General features: G+C 36.9%; 3 protein-coding genes across 3 annotated transcripts; 2 read left to right on the top strand and 1 right to left on the bottom strand.

Moving 5' to 3' along the window:
- Positions 1 to 1,032: 1,032 nt before the first annotated feature.
- On the top strand, positions 1,033 to 2,869 carry LOC103409626 (uncharacterized protein At5g39865-like). The gene has a single exon (XM_008348433.4). It carries the CDS (start codon positions 1,648 to 1,650, stop codon positions 2,632 to 2,634), a length of 987 nt encoding a protein of 328 aa, XP_008346655.3. The 5' UTR covers positions 1,033 to 1,647; the 3' UTR covers positions 2,635 to 2,869.
- A 12,024-nt stretch (positions 2,870 to 14,893) lies between these two features.
- Positions 14,894 to 17,739, top strand: LOC103437436 (protein IQ-DOMAIN 17-like). The gene is made up of 5 exons (XM_070823597.1): positions 14,894 to 15,453; positions 15,551 to 15,817; positions 16,111 to 16,359; positions 16,518 to 16,637; positions 16,861 to 17,739. Exons 1-5 carry the CDS (start codon positions 15,112 to 15,114, stop codon positions 17,638 to 17,640), a joined length of 1,758 nt encoding a protein of 585 aa, XP_070679698.1. The 5' UTR covers positions 14,894 to 15,111; the 3' UTR covers positions 17,641 to 17,739.
- A 1,270-nt stretch (positions 17,740 to 19,009) lies between these two features.
- Positions 19,010 to 21,862, bottom strand: LOC103420281 (growth-regulating factor 8-like). Its single transcript, XM_029103757.2, has 4 exons — positions 21,092 to 21,862; positions 20,788 to 20,952; positions 20,198 to 20,531; positions 19,010 to 19,712 (listed from the first exon to the last, which is right to left on the bottom strand). The coding sequence occupies exons 1-4, from the start codon at positions 21,450 to 21,452 to the stop codon at positions 19,127 to 19,129; spliced, it is 1,446 nt and encodes a 481-aa protein (XP_028959590.2). The 5' UTR covers positions 21,453 to 21,862; the 3' UTR covers positions 19,010 to 19,126.
- Positions 21,863 to 27,055: the final 5,193 nt, after the last annotated feature.

Here is a 27,055-nt window from a genome sequence, read left to right as displayed (position 1 = left end):
TTTTCTTAATTTCAAAAAATGACTGTTTAAGAAAAAAAGAAGCTATTTACGTCCGCTGAATGTGGGTACTGCCGACTACTACTGTTCACGTATACTAATTTCCTTCCCTAATAATTATATGCTACTTTACTTAGTAGAAAATTAATAATGGAATTTGTTGGCTGTATTGAATTTTAAGTCAAGCTTAATTATTTAGACAACAACCCTTCTTGCATGATTCGGAGGATTGATTAGTTATTCAATTACAAACTTAATTATAAAGTTAATCATGTTGAGAAGTTAACTAACTATAGAACAAGACCAAGCTCGACTTAGAAAAGTCATCGGTTTGTAAGATTCTCACAGTTAAGAAGGGACACTTGAAATAAATAAAATCCAGAAACAGAGAGAATGATCAAAATCTGCAAAACCATCAAAGAGAAGGTTTTTCTCTCTTCAACAATTTGATAATCGGTGCACTATTATCATTGAGATTCTAAATCATTCAAGCTCTGGTTTTCGTCTAAATTCGATATTGAACAACATAACATAACATGTTAGAATACTAACAATGTCACTCACGTACACTATCAAGTGTCAACAACGCCATATCCGTCAACTGATGACAGTGACTCGTACGTGGGCAAATGAGCCGTTAGATGAACAACATGATCGTCTCTGAGATTTCGGGGGCTCTGTGCGAAATTTATAAAGGGGCCCATTTTTAAGATAGTTTTTATTTTTTTAAAGTAGGACAATATATTGGTACTAGAAAATAATAACATAAATCAAAACAATCTTTAGGACTCACTGTAAGTTTACAAATATCATGAAATAAGTAAAAAGTGTTACAAATATAATCTTCACTAAATAATAAAAAACAGTTCAATCTTAACCAACCAAATAAAAAAAGAAAAAAAGCTTAAAAAACTCTAACTTTAAAGTTTCACTTGAATATCTAGCATTATTATACAATAAAATTGAAAAGAAAATCGTTTTTTAAGGTGTTGTTATTGGCTCTTCTACTCTCTCATTGTGCACTCTTATTTTTTTTTATTTAGAAAGAAAACAAAATTTACACTTATAAAAAGTACACTATAAAATTTTAAAGTGGTAATAAAAGTATTTTTAATATATAACATTATTACATATAAATATAAGATACCAAAAAAGTTTTAAAGGCTCAATGCGATTGCACTCTTCATTCCCCCTCAACGCCGCCTCTGATGAACAAGGCCTATGAAGAGGGACAATCAGCCTTTGGACCGATTCATGTAAACAGAAGTGGTGGTGGACTGTACAAATTGGATTATAAGAAACCAGAAGGCCCATTGTCTAAACTCTAAAGTTGTGGAAACCAAATACCTTTTGACTGGAAAGGAAAGGAAAGTAAAGGAAAGGAAACGCAGTCCTCCTAACGCTGTAACGCAATAATTGGCCGGCACCGCTCTTCGTCTTCGTAACACCCACACGCACAATTTATTTGAATCAAATTTTAGCGCTCAAATCTCATGTGCTACAGAATCCACATTTCAAAATTATATAAAAAGGTTCTTCAATTCCTTCCAAATTTAGAAAAAAAAACATTAAATTCGACTCCAAAAAAAGTCTCACCCCTCCGCCACTTCACAGTTCGCAATCGAAGCTCGCAATTCCGGAAACGAGAACATGGGTTGTGCTTCTTCTAATCTCTTCAACCACAACGACGAGTTCTCCCAACTCGGCAGCTCCGCGCTGAGCCACCACATCGTCTCGCTGACTTCCTCCACCTACGGCCTCCTCACTCTCGACCCGCCGCCGCCTGCGCCCACCACTCCGTCGACACCCCCTTCTCGATTCACTCTCGGGTCCATTTTCCCGAGCCCCTTGTCCCAGCCCAAGTCGCTCGATTCCGAACCCAAGTCGCTCTTGTCCGACCCGAGACCGCTGCCTTCCGACCCGGAAGTCATTAACTCATGGGAGCTTATGGACGGGCTTGACGCCGATAGCTTCAGATTCTCGCCGCTTCCGCCGCCCAAACCCTTCGTTTTCTTAGACCCAAAAACCCCCGATAAAGAAAACTCCAACCCGAATCGCACAATTCTCAAATCTCCGTACGAAAGCGTCTTCCGGGTGAACAACAAGAAGGACCCACTTGACCGGTTCGAGAAAATATGCCCGCCGGGCGGAGAAAACAAAGTGGTTGTCTACACGACGACGCTGCGAGGAGTGCGGCGGACTTTTGAGGAGTGCAACGCCGTCCGGGCAGAGATAGAAGGCCTCGGGGTGATGATTGTCGAGCGTGACGTGTCGATGGATCGCGGGTTCAGAGAAGAGTTGAGCGACTTGATGAAGGGGAAAGGGAAGGAGGCGGCGGTGCCGCCGCGGGTGTTTGTGAAGGGGAGATATATAGGCGGCTCTGAGGAGGTGCTGAAGATTTTGGAGGAGGGTTTGCTGGGTGAGATTCTTGCTGGGTGTCCAAAGAAAAAAGCTGGGTCTGTGTGTGAAGGGTGTGGGGAGGCAAGGTTCTTGCCCTGCTTCCAGTGCAATGGGAGTTCAAAGATGGTGCTGATGGTGAATGATGATGTGGCGGGGCAGCGGCAGGGGACGACGGTGGTGACGAGGTGTCCTGAGTGTAATGAGAATGGGCTGGTGCTTTGCCCAATTTGTAGCTGAATGGTGAAGAACAAGAGATGCAAAGATCTCTGTTTTCGTGTCGAAATTGTGTTTAAGCATTTTCTTCTATCTTAAATTTGGGGCATCTTTTGTGTTTCTGATGGAAACCAAAGGCTTCTAATTCTGTACTCTACTCTCTTGTTTTTATGTTGATAGTTATTATATATATATATATATATATATATATATATATATCTGCTTTTGATTTGTGAAGATATATTGATTTGCTGGTGTAGTTGTTTTCTGTGAAGTTATACTAATCTTCTGTTGTTAGGACTGATTGGTGTCTAAGATTGGATTTGATAACTCATTAAAGTCGAGGTCTGTAGAGGTGAGTGGTTTTCATTTGAGGGATTAGAAGATATTAGACTGTTGAAATTTATTTGGTTTATTTAGGAAATTAATTAGAGATTTGATTTGATTTTGTAGTTGGGTATTTTTGGTATTTAAGCATTAGGGTTTCTTAGGTTTATTGCTCTATAAATAGAGCTTGTAATTTAGTTTGAGGATCAAGTTATTCACAATGTAGTCTCGTAAGGTTTTGTAGCCGTTCCGGCATTCTCGGTTGTTTAATAATATTCTTATTTTATTGTTAATCTCGTTCGTTGCGCACTCTGATATTCAACTTGGTATCAAAGCGGATTCTATCCTTTGGATCCAATCTGCTCTTGTATGGTATCAGTTTGTTTTGTCAGTTTTTGTTCTTTTGGTTTAGTTTTGGTCTCGATTACGCGTTGGCTTCCGCTTCTGTCTGTGTCCCCTGTTCTTCTTGGTCACTCTGTTTATGTTCCTTCTTTTGTCTTTGGAAATTCGGTATTGATAGTCGTAGTCATGGAAGAAAATGCCGATATTATTGGTTTTTCGCGCAATGGATATTTAAATAGGTATCGAAATGGTTTTCGTCAAAATATCGAGATATTTTTTGAACTGTGCAATCGGAAAGTTCGTCGACCACCCACGGCCTCGCCGGAGATGGTGTGCCTATTCCCGAGCCGATTTCGTCCCAAAAACCTTGCAAAAACATGATTTCGAACTTAAATTTCACATATAAGGTTTAAATTTCACGCATGTAAGAGTGCTGAATTTCAATGGAATCTCACTTGAAAACTTGTTATCTTCGGGTCGAAGACGAACCAGAGACGAACAGTTTGACAGAGAAGTGGAGAGATCGTCGGAGAAATTGTTCGAAAACAGCATCAGCTTAAGGAGCTGACCATTCGCACAGATATCCGGCGGAACGCTGCCGTTGAAGTTGTTTGTGGATACGTCCACCCATCCGAGCTTCAAGTTCCTCCCCAAGCTCCGGGGAAGGTTGCCGGAGAATAAATTGTTCCACAAAAGCAGCGTCTCCAAAGACAGAAGCTCTGCAATTCCGTCGGAAACTTCGCCGCTCATCTCGTTGTAGAAAAGACTGAGGAGGCTAAGGTTTTTCAGCTCCGAAAAGGTTTCTGGGATCTACCCAGAAATCAGATTGTCGGAAAGATCCAAGCTTTGGAGAGCTCCGATGTTGCTGAGCTCAGGCGGAATTGACCCAGAAAGCTAGTTTCTGAAAAGGAAGAGGGATTCGAGATTGTCGGACTGAGGAGCAGAAGGCGATGTGGGTCTGTGTGCGTGTGTGTAGGAGAAGGATCGAGAGACCTTGGGTCTCTGTGCGTGTGTGTGGGAGAAGGATCAAGAGAGTGAGAGATCTGTGTGTGTGGGAGAATGGAGAAGGGGGAGAAGAGAGCTCAAAGAAGAAGAGAGAAGGATTGAGATTCGAGAGAGAGAGACGTATGCGTGTGAGGTTTGTGTGTGTGTGTGATGGCATGTCTGTGTGTGTGTGTGTGGTTGGGTCATCTCATCTGACTCACCAAACTGATTTTACAATCACTTTTTACAATTTCAAACCATGGACAACAAATAATAGTGCTTTAATAATGAAACCGTGTGCCACTGTAAGTCTATGATATTCTTTCACATGCAAAACCATGTGCCACTGTCTGTTATATACTTATATTCTTTCACCTTATCAGAGGTGGAGTATCAGAGGCATTCAGAGCATTTTCGTTCCTTCTTCTTCCCTTACCATTTTCAAAGCCATTCCAGATCCATTCCAAAGCTTGAACACAAAGGGTTCCATATTTAAGGTAAGTTTACAAACTTATATTTATATTATTGTAATTTATACAACAACAAATAAATTTGTATGGACTCGTTTGTTAATTTTTTTAAGTAATTAATACTTGCATGTTAATTTTTGTAAGTAATTAAGTAATGTTAACAATTACATGTTAATTTTTTTAAGTAATTAAGTAATGTTGTATAATTATTCCCTAGGATAATTTTAATATGTTTAATGTTATTTATTACTTTATTAATATTAGGTTTTATTATCAAATTGGATTATTATTCATTAATGTTAGGTTTTTTTTATTATCAAATTGGATTATTATTCATTAAATTAGATTATTATCAAATTGGATTATTATTCATTAAATTGGATTATTCATTAAATTGGCTTATTATCAAATTGGACTATTCATTAAATTGGATTATTATTGAATTGGATTATTATTCATTAAATTGGATTATTATTCATCACTATGTTTTATATTAGGATTATTTTTTTATCAAATTGGATTATTATTCATTAATATTAGGTTTTTTTTATTATCAAATTGGATTATTATTCATTAAATTAGATTATTATCAAATTGGATTATTATTCATTAAATTGGATTATTCATTAAATTGGCTTATTATCAAATTGGACTATTCATTAAATTGGATTATTATTGAATTGGATTATTATCAAATTGGATTATTATTCATCACTATGTTTTATATTAGGATTATTTTTTTATCAAATTGGATTATTATTCATTAATATTAGGTTTTTTTTATTATCAAATTGGATTATTATTCATTAAATTAGATTATTATCAAATTGGATTATTATTCATTAAATTGGCTTATTATCAAATTGGACTATTCATTAAATTGGATTATTATTAAATTGGATTATTATTCATCACTATGTTTTATATTAGGATTATTTTTTTATCAAATTGGATTATTATTCATTAATATTAGGTTTTATTATTCCATATTATTTTTTTAATTACTTAAATTTTTACAATCATTTTCTTTACTTCGTATTTAATTCTTCTGTACAATAACTTTATTATTTAGGTTCTCTTATATAACCGTCATCACTACTATATTTTTTGGCCAAAAAATATTTGTCTAATTTTCATGAAAAATAAATGTAGGTACGTTTAAGATGTCCAGTGGAGCTACTAAACGTGATCCAGCTTGGGAACATGGAGACCCAATAGACGGAAACAAACATGGCACAATTTGCAAATATTGTGGCCGGGTAATGAAGAGTGGCGGAGTGACACGACTTAAGTATCATCTTAGTGGATTAGATCCAGCAAAAAATGTCCAACGATGCGATAATGTCCCCCCAGAAGTGAAGGCATTCATCAGCACATTATTAAAAAATAAAAAACAGCAGAAGGAAAAGATAACACATGGAATGGAAAATATTCGAGCTGGGCTACGAGGAGAAGTCATTGGCCAAGCGGTTGACAGTGATGATGATGACGATGAGGACGAATGTGATGATGACATGGGACCTGAAGAACGACGCAGTTTGAAACAAGCATTACGTGCCTCCAAACAGTCAGCATGGGAAAGAGAACACCTTCATAAAATTCCTAATAGAGCACAAGGTTCTGGGACAAGTGGTGGTACACAAATGAGACGGGGAGGCAGTCTTAGAGAATCATAACCAACACCACTAATAGCCCCAAGTTTATATAAGTCATCCAAAGCACGTCAAAAGAGTGTTTGGAGTTATTTCACTGGAGGTAATGTGAAGGAAGGAATGGGGCGTCTAATTAGCAAGTTCTTTATCTATGAAAATGTCCCTGCTGCGAAGGCATCATCACATCATTTCAAAAATATGGTAGTGGGATGTCAACAGGCCGGTGTTGGAGTACAACTTCCCACTCCTTATGAGATAAGAAACAAATATTTGGATATGCAGTATAAGGACATTGGCGAGTATGTTAACAAGTTGAGGTCAAATTGGGAAACTAATGGTTGCACAATCATGTGTGACGGATGGACTGACCCGACCAGATTGTCTATCATAAACTTCATGGTATACTCCAAGGGAAAGACAATTTTTTTGAAGTCTGTTAATGCTTCAGACCATATAAAAAACTACAAGTATATTTACAAATTATTGAGGGATGTAATCATGGAGGTGGGAGAGCATAATGTTGTCCAAGTCGTGACCGACAACGGTTCTGCATTTGTCAAAGCTGGAAAAAAGTTAATGAAGCATCATAATGTGTTTTGGACATCATGTGCAGCACATTGTATTGATCTCATGTTTGAGGCAATGGGGAAGAGAGAGAATGTTGCTACTGTGGTAAAAAGAGCTAGAACGATCACAAATTATATTTACAATCACGGTTGGTTGTTGGCAAAGATGCGTGAATTTTGCAAAGGAGAAATTATTCGTCCAGCTACCACTCGATTCGCCACCAACTATATTGCATTAGACAGCCTACTTAAGAAGAAAGTATAGTGCTTGATCATGCTTTTTGGACTCAATCAGAACATGTGTGCCAAGTGTTTGAACCTCTTTACAAAGTTTTACGGATCGTTGACACAGAAGTGTATCCTACTATGGGGGCAGTATATGAGTTGATGCGTGTAGTGAATGATGAATTGAAAAGAAAACATGGTGCAAGGTGGGTCATAAAGATAATCGAAGACCGATTGTATAAAACATTATACCACGATTTGCATGCAGCAGGTATAAATTATGTCATAATTTGAAATTCATTTCTTTAGTTGCATAAGTATTATTTCTCTTATTAGAGTATGTGTTTCTTTGAACAACATATTATTTGAATCCCCAATACCAATACAGACCCGATGTTGGAGATGATGGTACCCTTATACGTGCTGTACATAATGTATACTTTAAATTAGACCCTGCATCACTAGCAGTTGGCCAATTTGGAAATGAGGTACACAATTACTTAAATTATAATAATTACTTTGTTGGATTAAACTAACACAATTTATTGAATTCAGCTAACATGGTTTAAAGATGCAAGAAGAACTTTTGGAGAACCAACATCAGTTGCTGCTCGAACAAATATGTCTCCTAGTGAGTATAAACATATTTCACTATAAGTTTATAATAGAATTTGTTGGAGTTATTAGGCTTATCAACATTGTTTTTCATTGTAGCTGAATGGTGGATCATGTATGGGACCGATGCACCAACTGTGAGAAAGTTAGCAATCAAAGTATTATCACAAACAACTTCCTCATCTGCTTGTGAAAGAAATTGGAGCACATTTGCACTCATACACACAAAGCAAAGAAATAAGTTGGCTCATAGTAGCTTGGAAAAATTAGTTTATTGCTACTACAACATGAAGCTTCAAATTCGAGATAAGGAAGCAGAAATAGATCATGTCGACCGTGGTGACCCACTAGATATGTTTGATATTGTTGGTGAAGATGATGATACAAAGGGTAACCAACTTTATCAATGGATTAGACCTCTTCATTTAGATGATGATGAAGGCAACCCAGCTCCCAGAGTTGCTGAAGAAGCACGTAATGAAGGGATAAATGTAGAAAGAGTATTAGAGGAGGAGGTGGGATCTAGCAGCGCTGACTCTTTGGAAAACTTTTGCGCCCAAGACTAAGAAACACTGGAATTCCACCTTCTTCCACTCCTACACAACCACAACATCGTGCTGATACTAATGATAGCTCTAGTACAAGATCAGGAGACTCACCTACCACCGGAGGTGGGAATGATGAAGGATATAGTGGAGCTGGAGGTAGTGGTGGTGGATATGGAAACTATGTTGGATCACCTCCCGGATTTATGACCCCCTTCACTGGTGAGGCAAACTTCACGCATGCAACACAGGATGATGACCATGGCAGTAGGCGGGCAGGACCAGGAATTGGTGCCATAGGGAAGAACTATACTCGTAAAGAAAAAGGCAAGGGGATTTTGTCAAGTCAAGAAAATGACTCGTTCTCTAGAACTTCGGATTTTGTTGGAGTGGGAAGTAGTAACTATGGTAATACTCATAACCAACAATTTCCCTACCCTTCATATCCCATTCCTGTTGGGATGGAATCGAGCGACTCATGGAAACAATCCGAGACTCAATCTTCAAATGATTTTGCTTATGAACAACGTCAACCAATCTCGGATCCATATGGGTGGCATGTTAACAATTACATGCAAAACTATTTTGGGGATTTATCATTTGATAACTACTCTTCACAATACACTCACTCTACACATAGAGATAATGAAGATAGTGATAATTTTGAACCTCATAGGAACTCTATGTGGTACTAAGTCACTCATGTATCTTACCATGCAATGTATAAAGTGTAAAATATTGTACTAATTCATTATATATAAATGATTATGGTGTGTTTAGACTTCTTTCATTAATTACTACATATTTTCTACACTCACAATGTTTGTCAGCTCGCTATATAATCAACTTGATAATGTTAAATCCATCATGCAATGCATTTCCTTCCAATTTTTTGTGATACACTAATAGATAATTGACTAAATAAACATCCTGCAAAGTTTCAATAAAAATTTCCAAGTTTTTCTTACAATTTCCGTGGTTTCCATGTAATTTTTATCGATATCAATATTATCCCGATATTTCCATCGATATTTCCGTGTTTTCGGACTACTGATATTTCCGATATTACTGATATTTAATACCTTGGTCGTAGTAGAAAAAAAAAAAGGCTTGATTGTTTTTTTGGAGGCCCACGCGGAGATGAAAGAAATATTGGGGTCGTTTTGTTTCTTCTCTCTCTAGGTTGTTCTCTGGATCTTGAATTTTTTGTGGGTTTCAATGTGTCCTTTTCAGGTTGTGAAGTTTGAGGTTGGATCGGGAAAATAGTGGTCGTTTGTTTTTTAGTGGTTTGGTTGTTTTTAAGGCCGCTTGTATTAGGAGGTTTGGTGTTGCCTTTCGTGACGATTGCTCGAGTGTTTGGACTAGTGACTACTCGAGTAACGTTGCGAAAGTTGGGTTTTTTGCTTGCTTGTTCAGGTTTGTTCTGGAGTTCGCAATTGGCATTAGCATTGGAATCTTGCACTGGCACTGGCATTGGAATCTTGTACTTGCACCGATGGAATTTCGTATTGAAATTGGCATCGGCATCGGCATTGATATTGGTATTGGCATTAGAATTGGTATTGGCATTGGTATTGGCATTGGCACTGGCACTAGCACTGGAATTTGGAGTCTTGCATCCGCATCTGCTTGTTGGCAACCTCATGACGTATACCGCCATGAGTTTGACAGGGGGGTGTTGAAATTTATTTGGTTTATTTAGGAAATTAATTAGAGATTTGATTTGATTTTGTAGTTGGGTATTTTTGGCATTTAAGCATTAGGGTTTCTTAGGTTTATTGCTCTATAAATAGAGCTTGTAATTTAGTTTGAGGATCAAGTTATTCACAATGTAGTCTCTTAAGGTTTTGTAGCCGTTCCGGCATTCTCGGTTGTTTAATAATATTCTTATTTTTTGTTAATCTCGTTCGTTGCGCACTCTGATATTCAACATGAGGGAAACTTATTATGTTTAATCCTGCCGTTTTGTGAGGGATTGGAATGGACAAAATTCCTTAACGAGTAATCCATCTTATACCTTTAACTTAGACAATGTTTCTTCATTTTTTCTTACAACATACTTTAAATAGAGGGAGTTATCCAATTTTAGGAACCAAACGAACACTTAAAGAGTCTTCTGGAAAAAAAAAATTAAAAAAAGAAAAAAGAAAACCAGTCTTCAATGGTGCTGCAGTTGGTACAATAAATTACAGATTCTTTGAAACTCAAATCTCCGGAATTAGTCGCCTTTCGTTGAATGTGGAGAACATGTAAAACTAAACTTATCATAAATATAAGTTAAGAGATTAAGCTCATGAATCACAAATTTATACAAGCATTAAAATCACAATTCGATATACACAATGACAAACTAACCCGTAAAAACAGTAGAAGAATATGCTAAAGCAGACTTATAAATAGTGCACCTTCTCCTCTCTTGAAAAACCAAAAGTACTCAAATTAACAATATGTCTTAGTTCAATATTGAGCGTATGTTTTGTAAGAGCAGTGACCACTATTTATAATAGATTAATTCTAATAATTCACCTATTAGAATCACCATAAGATACCAACTATGAATCCAAACATATTATGAGTGCATCAACAAAATACTTTCAGTCTCACAAGGACTACTATAATCTGAATTAAATTCTACAAGAATTACGATAGTTTTAAGCTTTTTAATAAGACTTTTCTATGTTAATTGAAACATTACGACCAACCATAATATTCAGTTTCATACTCATATTCTAACAGAACATAGGCACACCAGTTGCATAGTTAGTGATGTTTTAGTTTCACTTATCTTTCAGATGACTAGTCGTAAGACATGATATACCGATGAAGTTTTTTCTTCAAGATGAGTTATCCTTATCTCTACTTATCATAACGATTTTCAGAAAATCTAATGCGACGAATGAAAGATTTACTATGTTAGTACAGGGTTAAACTAGTAGTTACCCTTCAATTGTTTGAGAACTGTTGTACCATGATAGAGTTCAACACATGGATTTGAAGAATATATGGAGAATGCTGATGCTTCTTGGCTGCCACAAGTTTGTGGCGAAGAGTCCGCTGATTTATCAGTGGAGAAACTAAAACACTTCTTTTGTCCAGGGAAGTACCGACAGTGAACGTACAGAATCTTTAAAACACCTTTAAACACAAACTTGGTCGATGCTGACTTGTCATTTCCCTTCTCTTCTTTTGTATTCTTCTCTGCCTCTAGAAAATGATTGCCCAAAAGCTTATTAGTGGAAGAGAGGGATCAATCTTTAATAGCACTTCCACCCTTACCAAATTGCCCGAGCAATTAGGCTATTGAGCAGGACAATTAGTGCCTTTACTAACTGCTTAAATGCATCTCCATCTCTAAATTGAATAGATCAGACTATTGGTTTAAAATATTTTTTTATTATAGAATAACAAAAGATAATTTTATTTTTAATTTCAGATATGATTTTTAACCAATTTTGTTACGTCACATATCATTAACTAAAAGCACACTTTTTGTGGATAGATTTTTTTAGTAGATTTTTAACTAGTTCCGTAGCGCCACATGTCATGATTCTGTAAGAATTTTGTGGATAAATTTCCGATAAGATTTGTGAATAAATACGAAATATGGTGTAAAGTAGAAGAGCATGGTTAGGTATTTATATAATAAAATTATAATTTTTTTTTCTTCATATTTTTGAATAATTTTTTAAAAATCTTTGTTAACTTAATTAATATGGACCGTTGGATTAAAAAAATTGTAATCCAATAGCCCAAGTTTTGACACATATGCCAACAGTAACATTTGAATTTTTTTAGGCCTAAAAATTTGGACCATTGATCTGAAAAGCCAACGGTCAAAATTTTGACATGTCACCTAGCCGTTGAGAAGGGTTGAGTGCGCCTGCTCGACAGGCCTAGCCCTGTTTTCTTGTCGAGCCACTCGTCCTTCTCCAGTGTATAATTCAGGCACTCGCCTAAAAAAATATAAAAAGGTAGCTGACGCCAACCTGACATCAGACTACCTCAGGCGATTCGCCCATGTTGTCTGTCGGGCTCCCCTGAAGCCCAGTTGATTGGGTAAGGCTAGAGTGATTTTGCGGAGGGGGAATTTGATTGCCCAATAACCTAGGGTATATTCATGGGATGGAAGTGCTCTAAAGCTAGCGAGGAAAGACAAAAGTGGTGGAAACCTTCTAAACTAGATTGACAAAAACCAGTGGTATCAAGCGTAAATTTTGCTTAGACCGATTTGTTCTCCAGAATTAAAAAAAAAAAAAAAATCAGTTTACGGTGAGTAGGTGGAACTCCGAATGCATCATGAATGTTTACATTTGCTTGAGGAATAATGAACATATCATTCCTAAGCTTAAAGTGTTTTGGAGGCCTCTACTTTTTCTGTGGAACTTTGGTCCTGAAAAAGGGTGATGTGAGTTGGCGAATATGTACTTTTCTGAAGCTTTTTCACTTTCTTTACTGTTTTCTGTTTGAAGTTTCACCGAGGATTGAAGTGGATGCCAGGAAAGGACATTCTTATTATCCAGGGTGAATCACAATGATTGTGAAGGGGTAAAATTTGCGTGTTGAATCGGGAGTAGGCTCAAAATTTTCACCTGCGACTGTTTAGTTTCAGTTGCAAGGTTTGGCAAAGTCTGGTCTGTCTTGTATGGTTAAGGGTAGTAAATCTTCAAGCTCAGATTTTCTCCTTCTGCTGTTCTGCACCCCTCCTCTTGTTTTTGTCCACTAATTCTCTTTTATTTATTCAGTCTAGAGGCTAAAACAAATTAAAAAGAAAAAAAGAGCAAAGGAGGACAAAAGGGTATTGCTCATATGATTTCCTTTTGTATAAACCTACATAATCCACCAAAGGTCATAATATTAGAAAATCTTTCAATAGTTTTCACAATAAAATCCGATCTGAAATTGGGGTGGTTAATGTTTCCAGTTCCTATAGATGATTCTTCCATCTGCCTAGAGAAAACCGGTAAGGAAGTTGATGATGAAAAAGCTCCACACAAGATTAATAAAGGGTTGATTATAATGAATCCCTTATTCTCTTGTTTGTTTATCATTTTTCTATTCTTTATTTTTTATAAGAAAATTTTGGCCTTAAGAGAGAAATTTTATTGATAACGAAAAAAAGAAGTTACATTAATCAGAGGACATTAAAAATAGTTACATTAGTTAGGGGAACATTAACTTTACATTTCATTATACAAGAAGGGCCCCACCACAAGTTGCATGGCAGGGTTACCCTTAGCAGCCCATTTGTATTCACTTTAACCCAATTATACGCGGAGGAGGGTGTCAAAGAATGGGAAGAGCATTACATAACTTAGTCGAAATCCAAGAGAGATTGCTTGTCTGAAACTTTGCGCACATGACCACGAGAGAAAGTCCCAAACTGTCTAATCCAAGCCAAAGTAGAACAACATATACATAAAAATGAAGGGGACTTGCTTTCAACTTCACTTTATTTCGTATCTTCCAAATAGTCATTAGCAAGAAAAACACTACAGCCAACCAAACATTTCGAAGATGTGGAGGAAACCGCTTCGACATAAAAAAGAGCTAAAAATCCGAAAATAAGCCAGTAAACAAAAGAATGCCAAATTGAGCAGCAAACTAAAGCCAAGGACATTGTGTAAACCCACAGCTAAAAAATATGTGATCAATGGATTTAGAGTTGCGGTAACATAATCAGCAGATAAGTACTAAAAAATACCTCATCGTTGTAGTTGATCCTCTGTTGGAAGATTATTAAAGAGTATCCTTCAAATCAAAATAGTAGTGGAGTGAGATAAACGGACACCAAATAATGAAACGTTATTCTCTTGTTATTTATAATAGTTCAGAGTTCGATTTTCTTACAAGGTCAGCCTTTCTAGGATAGATCTTGAACAAATTTTGACCCTTGAAATCTATTAATCTACGATGCATTTAAGTTTCATTCTCATTTCAAAAAATCTTGGTTGTAAAACCGCAGTCTAAAAATAATTTTCATGCAAGGGAAAAGTTACTATGAAAGTATTTCAAACTAATTATAAAATATCATACGAGAAAAATTAAAATGCAAGATGTTGCATGATTGACTTAAAATACGAATAGAGATGTTTTGAGTTCAACCTCTCTTCAACATGTACATGCAGCTTTTAATTTGAGTCTGGCCTGGCCATTATCAAGGTGTAAATATGACCGACACTGACACTACTACACATATTGGGTCCGCGTAAATTTTGAAGATTTGTTTGGAACTAGTAACTGGTAATTTTTCCCATTTAATCTCAGAAAAACTAGTAGAAATTCACATGCTTAGTAGTTATTTTCATGCAAAGAAAGGGAGAGTTCTGGTTCACTGTCTGATTGAATATGTGTTTTACTTGAGCAAGTAAAATTAACCCAAACAAAAAATTGACGAAAGGAGAAACCCTACCAACTAGTTTGACTGAGATTACTGGGAAAATGAAGCCCCACTCTGTTTGCTTTTACCCATGAATACGAGCTGAGTGGGTGGTCTTCGAGGACTTCCAATGCATGCAGATGCAAGATGCAATATAACAACAAAACTCACATTTGGCCACATTCTCTCACTGTAAATCTCTCTCTCACTCTCTCTCTCTCTCTCTCTCTCTCCATCGTCCTTTAGTTGTCCATGTCACGTGAAACCATTAGATTTTCGTCAGTGAAATTTAAAGCCATTGATCAATCAAAGAAGCCCTAGCTAGGATGCTTTGGATTCTTCTTCCTACATTGAAACCTCTCCCTCTCATCGTTGTGTCCCCTCCATTTTTGTTTTATAATGTTTCGCATGCCACCAAAAAAAAAAAAAAAACCATCGTTTTTTACAATATATATTGGAGGACCTCAGAGCTCGTACTTTGATTCCTGCATTGCATGTAACCAAACAAACCTCTCTCTCTCTCTCTCTCTCTCTCTACCAACTTCACCTTCTTCTTTTGCCTTCCTCAGCTTAAATTCATGTGATGCTGGAAAATTTTGCTCAAACACTCAAATGGGAAAGAAGAGTGGTACTTCATGGCTGACTATAGTGAAAGGGGCGTTCAGGTCTCCCACTAAAGATTACGATCAGCCAAAAAGTAGCAGAAGAAGAGATGAACATGAACCAAAAGAGGAAGAAAAGGTAACAATATTGCATACAATTTTTTCGATATTTTAAACTATTCTAATCTATGTTTTTTTTTTTCTTTTTGAGTACTCAATGTTTGGTTTGTGTACAGAAGAGAGAAAAGAGAAGGTGGCTTTTCCGGAAGCCTACTCTGCATGTTCAACAATGTGAAGTAAGGACAGTGACTGTAGATGCAAGCGCGCCTGTGAATCCTGTTTTGGATGCTGAGCAAAGGCATGCAATTGCTGTGGCCGCAGCAACTGCAGCAGTGGCTACTGCCCAAGCGGCAGTAGATATTGTTCGGCTCACAAGACCGAATAACTTTGCTAGAGAACACTATGCTGCTACACTCATTCAAACGACATTCAGAGGTTACTTGGTAAGTAACTTACTAAGAGCATGTTCAAGATTGCTTAGGGAAATCACTTTTTAACAACACACTTTTGACTGCGTAATGTTTAAAACTGTTTCTTCACTTGGATTTTCGATAAAAACTTCAACGTAGTACTTCTAGCAAAACCGCAATGAACAAAAGTGATTCTTATCAAACCAGTCCCAAACCAGTCCTAAAACACAAAAATAGAGCACAATGTATAGATGTGATTACTTACAGAGGCTATGGTCGTTATTTGAATTTTTTTTACATATTGCAAATGTGGTTTTTGACTGAAGGCAAGGAGAGCTCTACATGCACTCAAGGGGCTGGTAAAGCTTCAAGCTTTAGTGAGAGGTCATAACGTTAGGAAGCAAGCAAAGCTGACACTGAAATGCATGCAAGCTCTGGTTCGAGTACAAGATCAGGTTCGCAACGAAAGATCAAGGCTTTCGCATGACGCCGGTCGGAACTCCATGTTTGCTGAAACAGGCCTTCACTTGTGGGAATCCAGATATCTTCAGGACATTCGTGACAGAAAGTCAATAGTATGCAGCAGCTGCTACCTCTTCGCCTTTTTAGCATAAAAATATGAATTTTATATTCGTGCTTTTGCTTGATTTCGATAAAACTCGAGGGTTTTCTCAGTTACTAGTTTCCGGTGCTTGTCTAATTCCTCGTTCTTATATTCCGCTGCGTCAAGCAGTGTAGGGAGAAAAGTCGTGGTGAGGACTATTGGGACAAAGGGCTTGAACCCGTATTGCATAGTAGAAAGGAAGCTGCTTTAAAACGTGAAAAGGCTCTGGCTTATGCTTTCTCTCATCAGGTTGATCAATTTTCCATCACTCAAATATATGGTTCTTTTAGTACTTGTGTGTTTGTTTTAGAAGATATTTTTTTCTCGAAATGAGACGGCAGACGTTATCCCAAGCTAATCATACAATGCCATGTCAGAAAGTTGGTGATTGGTTTAGGACACAGTCACATGCATGCATATAAGTTTCTGTCTAACAAGCTAATGTCTTTAATACTTTGATGCCTAATTGAAGATATGGAGGCCTGAGAGGAACCCATCTTCAGGGGATGATGCAGAGCTAGAAGAGAGAACAAGATGGCTAGAAAGATGGATGGCCACGAAGCAATTTGAGAACAGAAGCCGAGCTTCAATTGACAAAAGGAACTCCATAAAAACAGTTGAGATCGATACGAATTCAAGGCCTTCCTCGTGCACATCTTCAAATGTCCCAATTTCATCGTCACATTCGCAACATCAAAAGCAGCCAGCCTCCTACGCCATTGCTTCAGCTTCACCCCTGCACAAATCACAGTACATGAATCATCTCTCGCCTGCAACACCCTCTCCTTCAAAACCAAAAGCTCTGAAAGTGCGGACGGCGAGTCCAAGATGCCCGAAAGAGGAAAAATACTATTGTTCATCAGCTGCACACACACCAAGCTTATCAGGCACCAATGCTTATTGGGGCTTCAGGGGTGCAATGTGCCGTTCTGGAACACCAAATTACATGGCTGCTACTGAATCCGCAAAGGCCAAGGCTCGATCGCTTAGCACACCAAAAACAAGGCCTTCTACACCCGAGAGAGAAAGAGGCAGCGGCTCAGCCAAGAAGCGCCTTTTGTACCCTGTCTCGGCTGAGCCACAACATCATAATTGTGTTGGCATTGATTGTAGTAGCTTTAGCCAGAACTCGAGAAGTCCTAGCTTCAAGAGTGTACAAAATAATGGCTACGATGGGAGGGAGAACTTGTCGTCGTACGCCGATACCCTTGGGGGAGAGATTTCTCCATGTTCAACCACTGATCTGTGGTGATTAAAGTGAGGCAGGTGATTATGAAATTGAACCTAGTTTTTAATTTGTTGCCTGGTTTGGAACTGGAATGGAAATTTTATTATTGGTTTGGTTGGATGAGATGCTTTCTTCTCTGCTCTGTAATGTGCTAGCAATGAGAGGTTATGATGCTTCGGAGCATAGGATATTTCAGATTTTTTAACTATTAAATCTTGATTTCTGAATTTGTCAAAAATTATAACATGAAAAATCCCAAGTATGGAGTACTTCGAAGCACCATAGAAAATATCCTTATTCCCACATCGGTATCATTGCCTTGACAATCGATGTAGGATGCGATTCCTTACTCTTCAATGGGATAGAAACCAAGGAACAAAGATTACCAAAGAGACTAATGAACAAAGTGAAGAATACTCAAATGGATTTTGGAATTTGGGTTCAAAAAGGAGAAAATGTAGGAGATTTGAAATCCTAACTGAAATTTTGATTCATTTTGTGGGCTAATTACAATAGGAGGTTGCAAGGGAATTTAATGATTTTAAAAAGGATGAAAATGGTGATTTTGAGACGTCCCATAAGGTTAATAAGTTGGGAAAGTTATATACAACTCAAAATGATACATCATGGTACAAGCCTAAAGTGAAATATTACAAGCAAAATTGGTTTCGACTGGTTGGTTAAGGTAGTTTGCCCGTTCATGCATCCAAGCTCGTATACTCCTTGTAAATTAAAGTAGTTTATTATATCTTCTTTTTTTTAAAGTAGACTATTATAAAATATATTTGGAATTTACAACTCAAATAATGTTCGAGCTATGAAAGGAGTATTCAGTCATGTTGTGATGCTGGCCCAGCCCCACACATCATACGGATGCAGGTAGGCAGAGAGGCTAGCCTCTCATCCATCTCTTTTTCTTCCTAGTTTTTAAGTGTCACAAGTTTTGGTAGATTCTGAGAATTTGCAAGTTGAGTTCAGTTGAAGAGTAGTGTGAGGAAGAAGCAGATAGTTGTAATTTTTAGCGGATCATCGTCATCATTTGTCGATGCTGATTCTGAGTTAGGTTGTTTAGCCTCAGAAATTCTTCAGCACCAAATGTTTCTCAAGGCTGAATATAAGTTTGGTAGAATACGAGGTTTCGAACGTCTGCAGTCTGCATCATGAGTCTTGCCATTATCTCTTTCACATCTGAACAAGGTATGAGATAAGCAAGTTGGACAAATTGCCGCGACGTTGAGTGAAACTCAATCTTCGTGGGTACGATCTCGTTCTTATCTCTCTACTGTTATTGAGTCGTACACTTGCGAGTAGTTTAGTTTAAGAGTTCAAAATTTTATTTTTAGGATGTTCTAAAATCTAGAACATAATGGCATAGTATGCAGGCAACAAAATCAACTAAAACAGTAACTATTTTCCCATTCATGATCAACCTCAAGAGACAGACACAAAAGTTAGAACTTCAAACATTTAGGTGAAAACAAACCATCACTGCCATCCTCAGTGATTCAAATCAAAATTCTTGCCTACCATGTCCACTAGAGCTCTTACAGCTCGTGGAGCCACTGTTGCAGCCTTTAGATCCACCAGCAATGCCAAGGCACAAAGCTTCAGCCAATGGTCCACCAGGTGGTGACCCCATCATCCATGACATAGGGTTCATCCACTGGGACTTCAAACCCCCAACACTTTCCCTCTCTTCCCCCAAAACCCCAAGCCCCATTTGGGTATTTTCCCTCTCTTCATTGCTTCCTTCCCCTCCAGACATTGATAGAGTGAGAGATGAAAAGGGCAGCTTCTGGTTTGGAGAAACAAAAACTCTATCTTCTTCTCTCTCTGCTGACGTTGATGTTGACCATGCATCAATGAAATGCCTTGTCTGTTGAATTTGCAGGCCTTGGATTTCACCGCTGTAATCTGTGTGCAAATTCAGTGAGCCTTCAGTTTGTTGCTTTGGAACATCCACATCTGTGTTAGTAGGCTTTGTGTAGTTGTGACTGCTGCTCTTTAGGCCCAGCTTGAATTGCATCATTTGCTCCCACTCTTGGTTTGAGCCACCCACAGCTGGGGCTTCCCCATTCATGAACCAAGCCAAGGACCTTCCATGGTCAAGGACAAAAACCTCATTTATTACACAAAACAATGGAAACATCCAAGCAAGAACCACGTCACATTAGAAGAACTTCTCTACAACGAGATGCCACTGTAGCAGTATCACAATTTATTCATGCGATGCCAAGTAGAAAAGTTAAAACACATCGCAGTGATTGATTGAATTCAAATACCGTTGCAGTGGCATCTTGTTGTAGGTATGTTTCTCTAGAAACAACTTTCTATCACGGGATGGTACAATAACGGTATTACAAGCCAATTAAGCAATTCCAAGTGAAAATGTTAAAACACATTGTAGTGACTTATTGCTTGAAATACTGCTATGCTACAGTGACATCCCGTGCACATTAATAGGGAACGGATGAGATCAAAGCAATAAAATACAACCGAATTAATGAGTTTCGGTCCTAAGTTTCAGAGCATTCAAAATTGAATCCAAACCTAACCTAACCCAACCCAAAACCAAACCCACCTGGGTTGGACATGTGGTCCAGCAGCAGCGGCAGCACTAGGAACCATGTTGCTAGAATATGGACTTTGCTGGTTGGTGATGTTGCTTTGTCTGAAAAAATTAGACGTAGGACTTCTCATGTTGTTGTTGTTGGTGAGGAAGTTGGGGTTTAGGGTTTGGGATTCCACAGGCTTTCTTGAACGGTTCCTGGTCTTGTGAGCATGTCTCTCACAGTACTTCAGATCCGGAGCTACATCTCTGGAACACCTCCATTTTTTTCCATCTGTTCTTTTGCACCTCCATGGCTCCGGATCAGAGCTCCCAGAAATCCCCAACTCCAGTGAACCCTTCACCACTAAACAAAAAACCCAACAACAAAGTAAAACAAAGGAATGCTTTTTTTGTTTTTTAAAGACAAAGGAACACAAACGTTGTTAAAATAGACCTAACGATGGAGTCTGCCTACAACTACATCGGAGTTCATGGGCACTTAGAGCCGTTGGATCCAATCTACGGGTTGAATGTAATGGCTCTAAGTGCCGAAATATGCAATACTCCAGTGTATTGTAGAAAAATTCCAAAAGATGAAAAAAACAAGGAGAAAGATTTACAGTTTGGGAACAAACGAGGGACAATTGATGTGTTCTTGGAAGTTGGTAAAAGTAATTGGGGAGGGACAGGGGAAGAGTCCATCATGTACTTGTAAATCATTGTCTGTCTCTCAAGCTCTTCCCTTTGAGCTGCTGTAAAAGGGAGTCTCGCATTCACCATTCCACCTATTCAAATTCAAAAAATTCAAATAAAAAATTAAAAATTAAAAAAACCCAACAGAAAAAGGACCAGAAAATCACTAAACTGTTCATCAAGTATGGAATCTTTGTTATTTTTTTTAAGAAATAAAGGTGGGAACTTTACCTATGGAACTGAAAGCCAAGGTGTGATCAGAGCAAGGCAGATGGTGCTGCAGAGACTTTGGGAGGACAAAATCAGAACCGACAGGATTGTATAAATCAGTCGGACAAGTCGGGACTGGATTGCTTGTGTTGCAAAACATAGGTCCACCACCAGCACCAGGACTGTTATCCCAAACCCCACAAGCTTCTCTTCCTGCACTGGCAAGCAGAGGATCATGATGATGAGGATGATGATGCATCACCGTCATCGTCTTCTTCCGAGGAAATGATTGCTGGGTCTGCTGAGTGTTTTGCATCATCAAACCCAGCCACTCTGTTTCTGCTGCTGCTCCCTTCTCAGCAAACCCATTTCTTTTTCCCATGATTTGGTATTAAAAAACTCAAAAAATTGAAATAAAAAAGGGCACCTTTTCTGAGTTTTTCTCACTGCCTTCCCCTTCAATGTTCAACCCCACAAAACTCTGAAAAGGAAAATGGCCTTAATTACAACCCATGCTAGCTTTGCCTCTCTCTCTCTCTCTCCCTCCCTCTCTCTCTCTTCTGTGGGTGGGAGTGTGGTGGTGTTGTGGGGGGGTTTGCTAGGGTGTGGCGGTGCCGCCATTTTTAGCCATGTGTTGGGCTTTGCTTCCCAAGCTTCCAACATTACTTCCCCTTATGAATAAGGACAAAACTAGTACAAGCAGCTGGCAACAAACCCAGAATAACATCTCTCTCTCTCTCTCTCTCTCTCTCTCTCTCCCTCTCTCACACTGTGGTACATAACGTTTACTTCACGTCTAATCTAACAGTGTTAAGTTTCTTAAAGTAGGGGATTATAGGTACCAATATTTGGCCATAAATAGAGGACACTACTTGAAAAAAATTATTTAGCCACAATAGTGTGTTCTCTCAACATTCATTATTTTAACTAGTTGAACTTGTTTCTTCTTCGTCTGTAGACTATATGCAAGTAAGAACATCTTCAAATAAAATATCAAAATGTACACATCAATTATAACAATAAAAAAAGATCACATTAATATTCTTCAATCAAAGTACCAAATCCTATGTGACGATGTCATGGATTGGCAGCAAAAGAGGTTGCTGTCAAATTTGGCAGCAACTTCAAATGTTTTTTTTATTAATTATTAAATGTATTTTATTAAATTTTAATTAGCTTAATCATTTATTATAATTAATGTTGAGTTGACCATGCAATTATTCTACTTTTTCTTCTTTTCAATAAAAAAATGTGAACAGATTACTGATTAAACTTTAAATGTTCTTTATTAAATTTTAATTAGTTTAATAATTTATTTTATAAAATAATAAAATAATAATTTAATTTGACATATCGGTTGGAGAACAAAACTTTAAAAAGTGTCAAAGTGCCACATAAGCTGTCAAAATTTAAATTTTATGTTAAAAATTTGAAATCTCCTTTGGAGATAGTTTAAGAGGTTTTATATTTGAATATTATTGATGACGAGTTCGATATCAATTTATTATAAATGACACATTGTGTAGCTTAACCTACATCCTAACTCTTAGTATAATTATATTTTTAATTCCAAGTGGATAGTCTAGTGAAAAGCGAACAATGGTTTGGGCCGACTTTACTTTAATATTAAAAGTATGTTACTACTTCATGTGATACTGAAGCTGCAGAAGGAGGAGCATTAATATGTTATTAATGAGTGGTCATAGACTTCTTATATTAAAAAGAAAGTTTCACATCCCTCTCCTTGTAATTTAGAATATAGGTGCTTGTTTAAAAAAAAAAAATTATATATGGAAAAATTATTATTATTATTAAGAGAACGAGAGAAGACTCGAAATTTTTACGTTAATTTAGATGAGTGGAGAATTTTGAATGCATAACGCATAAGTAGAAATTTAGTATTTTGTCCATCAAGTTATTAGACTACATGCACACGAATTTAAATTGCGGCTAACTATTAAGATAAGATTACATACATTCGGTAAATCTGAATCTGCCTCTGATGTTGTTCCACCAATTATTTATGATGACAGCGTCTGATAGAATTGTGGTGCTACAATTAGGGGTGGAATTTTTTGCTAAATTACCATACCAAACGAATTACCAACCATATCATACCAAAGTTGTGCCAAAAAATTTGTACCATTGGTAATGGAACGGTATTTGTACCGTACCATACATTTTTGGTACGTTAATGGTATTCAAAACCATTACCAATGGTATACCGTACCATACCACTACTATTAATATTATATCATTTATTTATTCATTTATATATAATTAGGTATTATTATCATTATATATGCACTTTATATTTTTTTCCTAGTCATTTATCCAATCATCTCACCCTCTAACCTCTACTTTCCCAATAAAAAACCTAAGCCTTCTTGCATTGCGACTTTTCATCTTTTCACTCATCTAACCACCGACTTCATCTTTGTTGCTCCAGTTTCGGCGACTCTCTCTCTCTTCGGAGTCCATCTCATCTTCTCCTTCATCAAATTGGGATGTTTCTCCCTGACTTCGTCTATCAAGTTAATTTTGTACAATTTTAAAGAATGTAGAGATGAAATTTAGGAATCTTTGTACTATTTTTTTAGGGATATTGGGTTTTTTCACAATTCTGTCATTTATTTACTTCTTGTTTATTAATGAATCTCTATAAAATTCTCATAATTAAATAAAAAAGTTCTAGATACCCAAAGGGAGTGGCCAAAACACGTTTAGGCCTTGAATTAGGTTGTTAAAAAGAAATCAAATTTTGGCCCAAAAGAATGGGCTAAAACAAAATGGTAATTACCATTACCATACCATGCCAACCGAACTATTTGGCATGCCAAAATTAGGTATACCGAAAGTTTGGCACAATAATGGTAATAAATTTTATCATACCAAAAATTTGGTATGGTAATTGGTACATAAGTTTTGATACGGTAATCATACCAATACCACCCTTAGCTACAATTCCTTGGATATTGTTCGACTTCACTAAAAATTATTGGAATTTTCTAGTTAAAAAATATATGAAAAATTCAGAGTTTACGAAATTACAATAGAATGTTGATATTTTGAAAGAGCTAAATTGGAAGACAATTTTCATTCCGTAAAGGATAATTTTAGGAAGAGTACATTTAGGAAATTGTTATTAGCATTCTAAAAATTTCATTTTACACTCTTCATAAGTGTATTTTTCTTTCTAATTATAGAAAGTTTGAAGTGCCAAATGAGATTTTTGGAGTGCTAATAACAATTCCCTAAATTTATAGACAAAATTTTGTAAATTAAATGACATGAAAGTTGATGATTAAATTATTACTTAAACGTTGATAAACATCTCATTCATATTAGTTACACATCATTTAATTTACAAATATTGTTTACCAATTTAGTTTCCTTATCATTACCTTTCCGTAAAACGTTCAATTAGATTTAAAATTTTAATTTAAGAAATGTTAACTTTCTTAAAGTAAGACACCTTATAGAGTCTCTGCCATTATATATATATTTTTTTTTACATAATATTTTATAATATTTACACATAAATTAACATAAAAGTATATGGTGATAAAAAAATAAAGTGTGCTATCCACACATCTCATTTTACTTCTCACACATCCCTTAATAATTTTTGTTCGTTGATCTTCTTCAATTCATCCGATCCGATGATTAAAAATTAAAAAGATATATAAAAAATAAAATGAAATGTGTGGATATCACATCTTTAAAAAATTCATTGAAAGTATTCATGGCATTTCTCTTTTTATTTATTTCAATTTGTTCGACAGCAGACCCATATTGGTCGGTCAGTAAGCATTGACTACTTCAAGAGAAGGAGTCAAAATATTTTCAGTGCAGACAAGGCTCTCATTGGCTGTCTGTCATTTTGTACAACTGACACGTTGAGACTCTGACGTAAGCTTGACGGCATCACATCACGCCGTTAACAATTCTCAAGCATTGGGAAGCGTCGCGTCACGTGTATGTGGTGTTTCGTTTTGTATTCCGAACACATTGAAAAATCTCTCATCCTTATAATTCTTGTAGAGTTTGATAGGAAAAAGGCTGGTGAGATGTTGATGCAGTAACCAATTTCGCCATGGTTAATTGACGTTTGTCCATCTCACTCACCCTATTAATTTAGACCCCACAAATGTTGTGACATTAATTTTGCAAATTGGTTTAAGGAATGTTTTATAACTTATGCAACACATTGATTTGAAACCTTTCGTTCTCTCTACCCAAAAATGATGCATAAAAGTTTAATGTGATGGTGTGAATAATTAATAAGTTTTGGTTAGTTTGGTTATGTCTGATATGTTTATATATCTGGGTGGATCCCAAAACATTCATGTCTTTGTCTCTCGGATTTGTGATTAGTGAGTTTACTAGTGTCATGGTCGATGTTTTGTTGCACTAGTAAGGATTGTGGACTGGACTTGTATTTTGGATTAAGGTTCGAAAAAAAGGAAAACTAATGAAAATGGGTTTGTAAACTTTGAGTTTTAATGATAAGGGCAAAATAAAGGGTAAAGTGAATAGTACCAAGATTGACTTTTTAGTGTAAAAATGTGGTTTTTCGTTAAAGTGAACAGTACCGGATGCTTTTCGTTAAAGTTCCCTTGAAAAAATGAGGTCCAATTGTCCATACTTAAGAAGTGAGTGTTGACGTGACATGATAAGTGTAGTCAAATTTTAGTTAATCGTATGCAATACTTAAAGCTCAATACATTATTATCCAAGGACCTCCACTATGATCTAATTTAGAAGAGATTCTTGAGTATGGCCACTTGTGTCACAAGGATTGTGGACATAACTCGTATATTGGACTAATGTCGAAAAAATGGCCGATTTGTTTCCTAACTTGAGACTTGAGTGTCAAAGACACATGATAAGTCTAGTTAGATTCCAATTAGTCTTATCGAATGATCAAATCACAATCCAATGCTATCCAAGTCGTTCGACCAAATAGGACCAAAATTATGAGAGATTCTTGAATACATCTATTCATGCTACGTCACTCAATCCGCTAAAGACACACACAAGAAGGAATCATATCTTACACAAGCTCATGCCTCGTTTGATAGCTCGGACTGTACTGACTATTTCAATCGGAATGACGATTTGCATGTCGTTGGGTTTCAGATCTTGTCAAGGAAATCGATTAATTGGATTTACATCGTGGTGGGTCATTGCAACCGCAGAAATTGAGCCAATAAGCTTCATCTGCCAACCCTAATTATTTTCACATAATTGTATAGAAATTTTGGGGCTCAAAACCTTAATTTTGAAAGGAACTGTAACTTGACCAAAAATTTAGAGCAAAACAGAAAGAAAGAAAGAAGAAGAAATCTTGACGGAGACGACGATTGAACGACTGCAACAGGAATGAGTCTTGTGCACGATGCGAGAGAGGGACACGACGGGAGAGAGTGGGAGAGCACAACGTGGTTTCCTACCCGACTAATAATACAGAGGGTTTGGTTTGGATAATTTAGCAGTTGTATACCGTATAAGGATGCGGGCCCAGTTTATTTAATTAGGGTACTATTTAGTGCAAAACTACCCCAAACACTTGAGTCTGTATTACTTATCTTATCTGATTCCTTATACGGCTTGCCAAACGAGGTCTATGTGTCTTGAGCGGATAGGTGACTTGACACAGTTGACCCTACCTAAGAATTTCTCCTAATATATATAAATTTTTTTGTTGCCAAGTAAGGGAGAATCAGAGAGAAACATTGTGGCGAAGAAAAATACTATATGGGTACATATATAGGATACTTTGGTGTAACATGAAGAGCTTAATTAAAGATTAAAATTACTTTGGCAGCCTTGTCAAATATCATGGTAGGGTAAAAATCTTGAAGCTGATTTCAAAGTACATTTTCATGTCCACGGTACAACCTTGAAGACTGAAGAGATGAGAAGAGAGTAATATGGACAAGGAGTACTACGCAGTACCATTTCTGATAATTTCAAAGGATA

This window comes from Malus domestica, chromosome 06 (genome assembly GCF_042453785.1).
Source record: "Malus domestica chromosome 06, GDT2T_hap1".
NCBI classification, from domain to species: Eukaryota; Viridiplantae; Streptophyta; class Magnoliopsida; order Rosales; family Rosaceae; genus Malus; species Malus domestica.
Note: the sequence above shows the minus strand (reverse complement) of the source record. Positions and strands in the feature narration are given on the sequence as shown.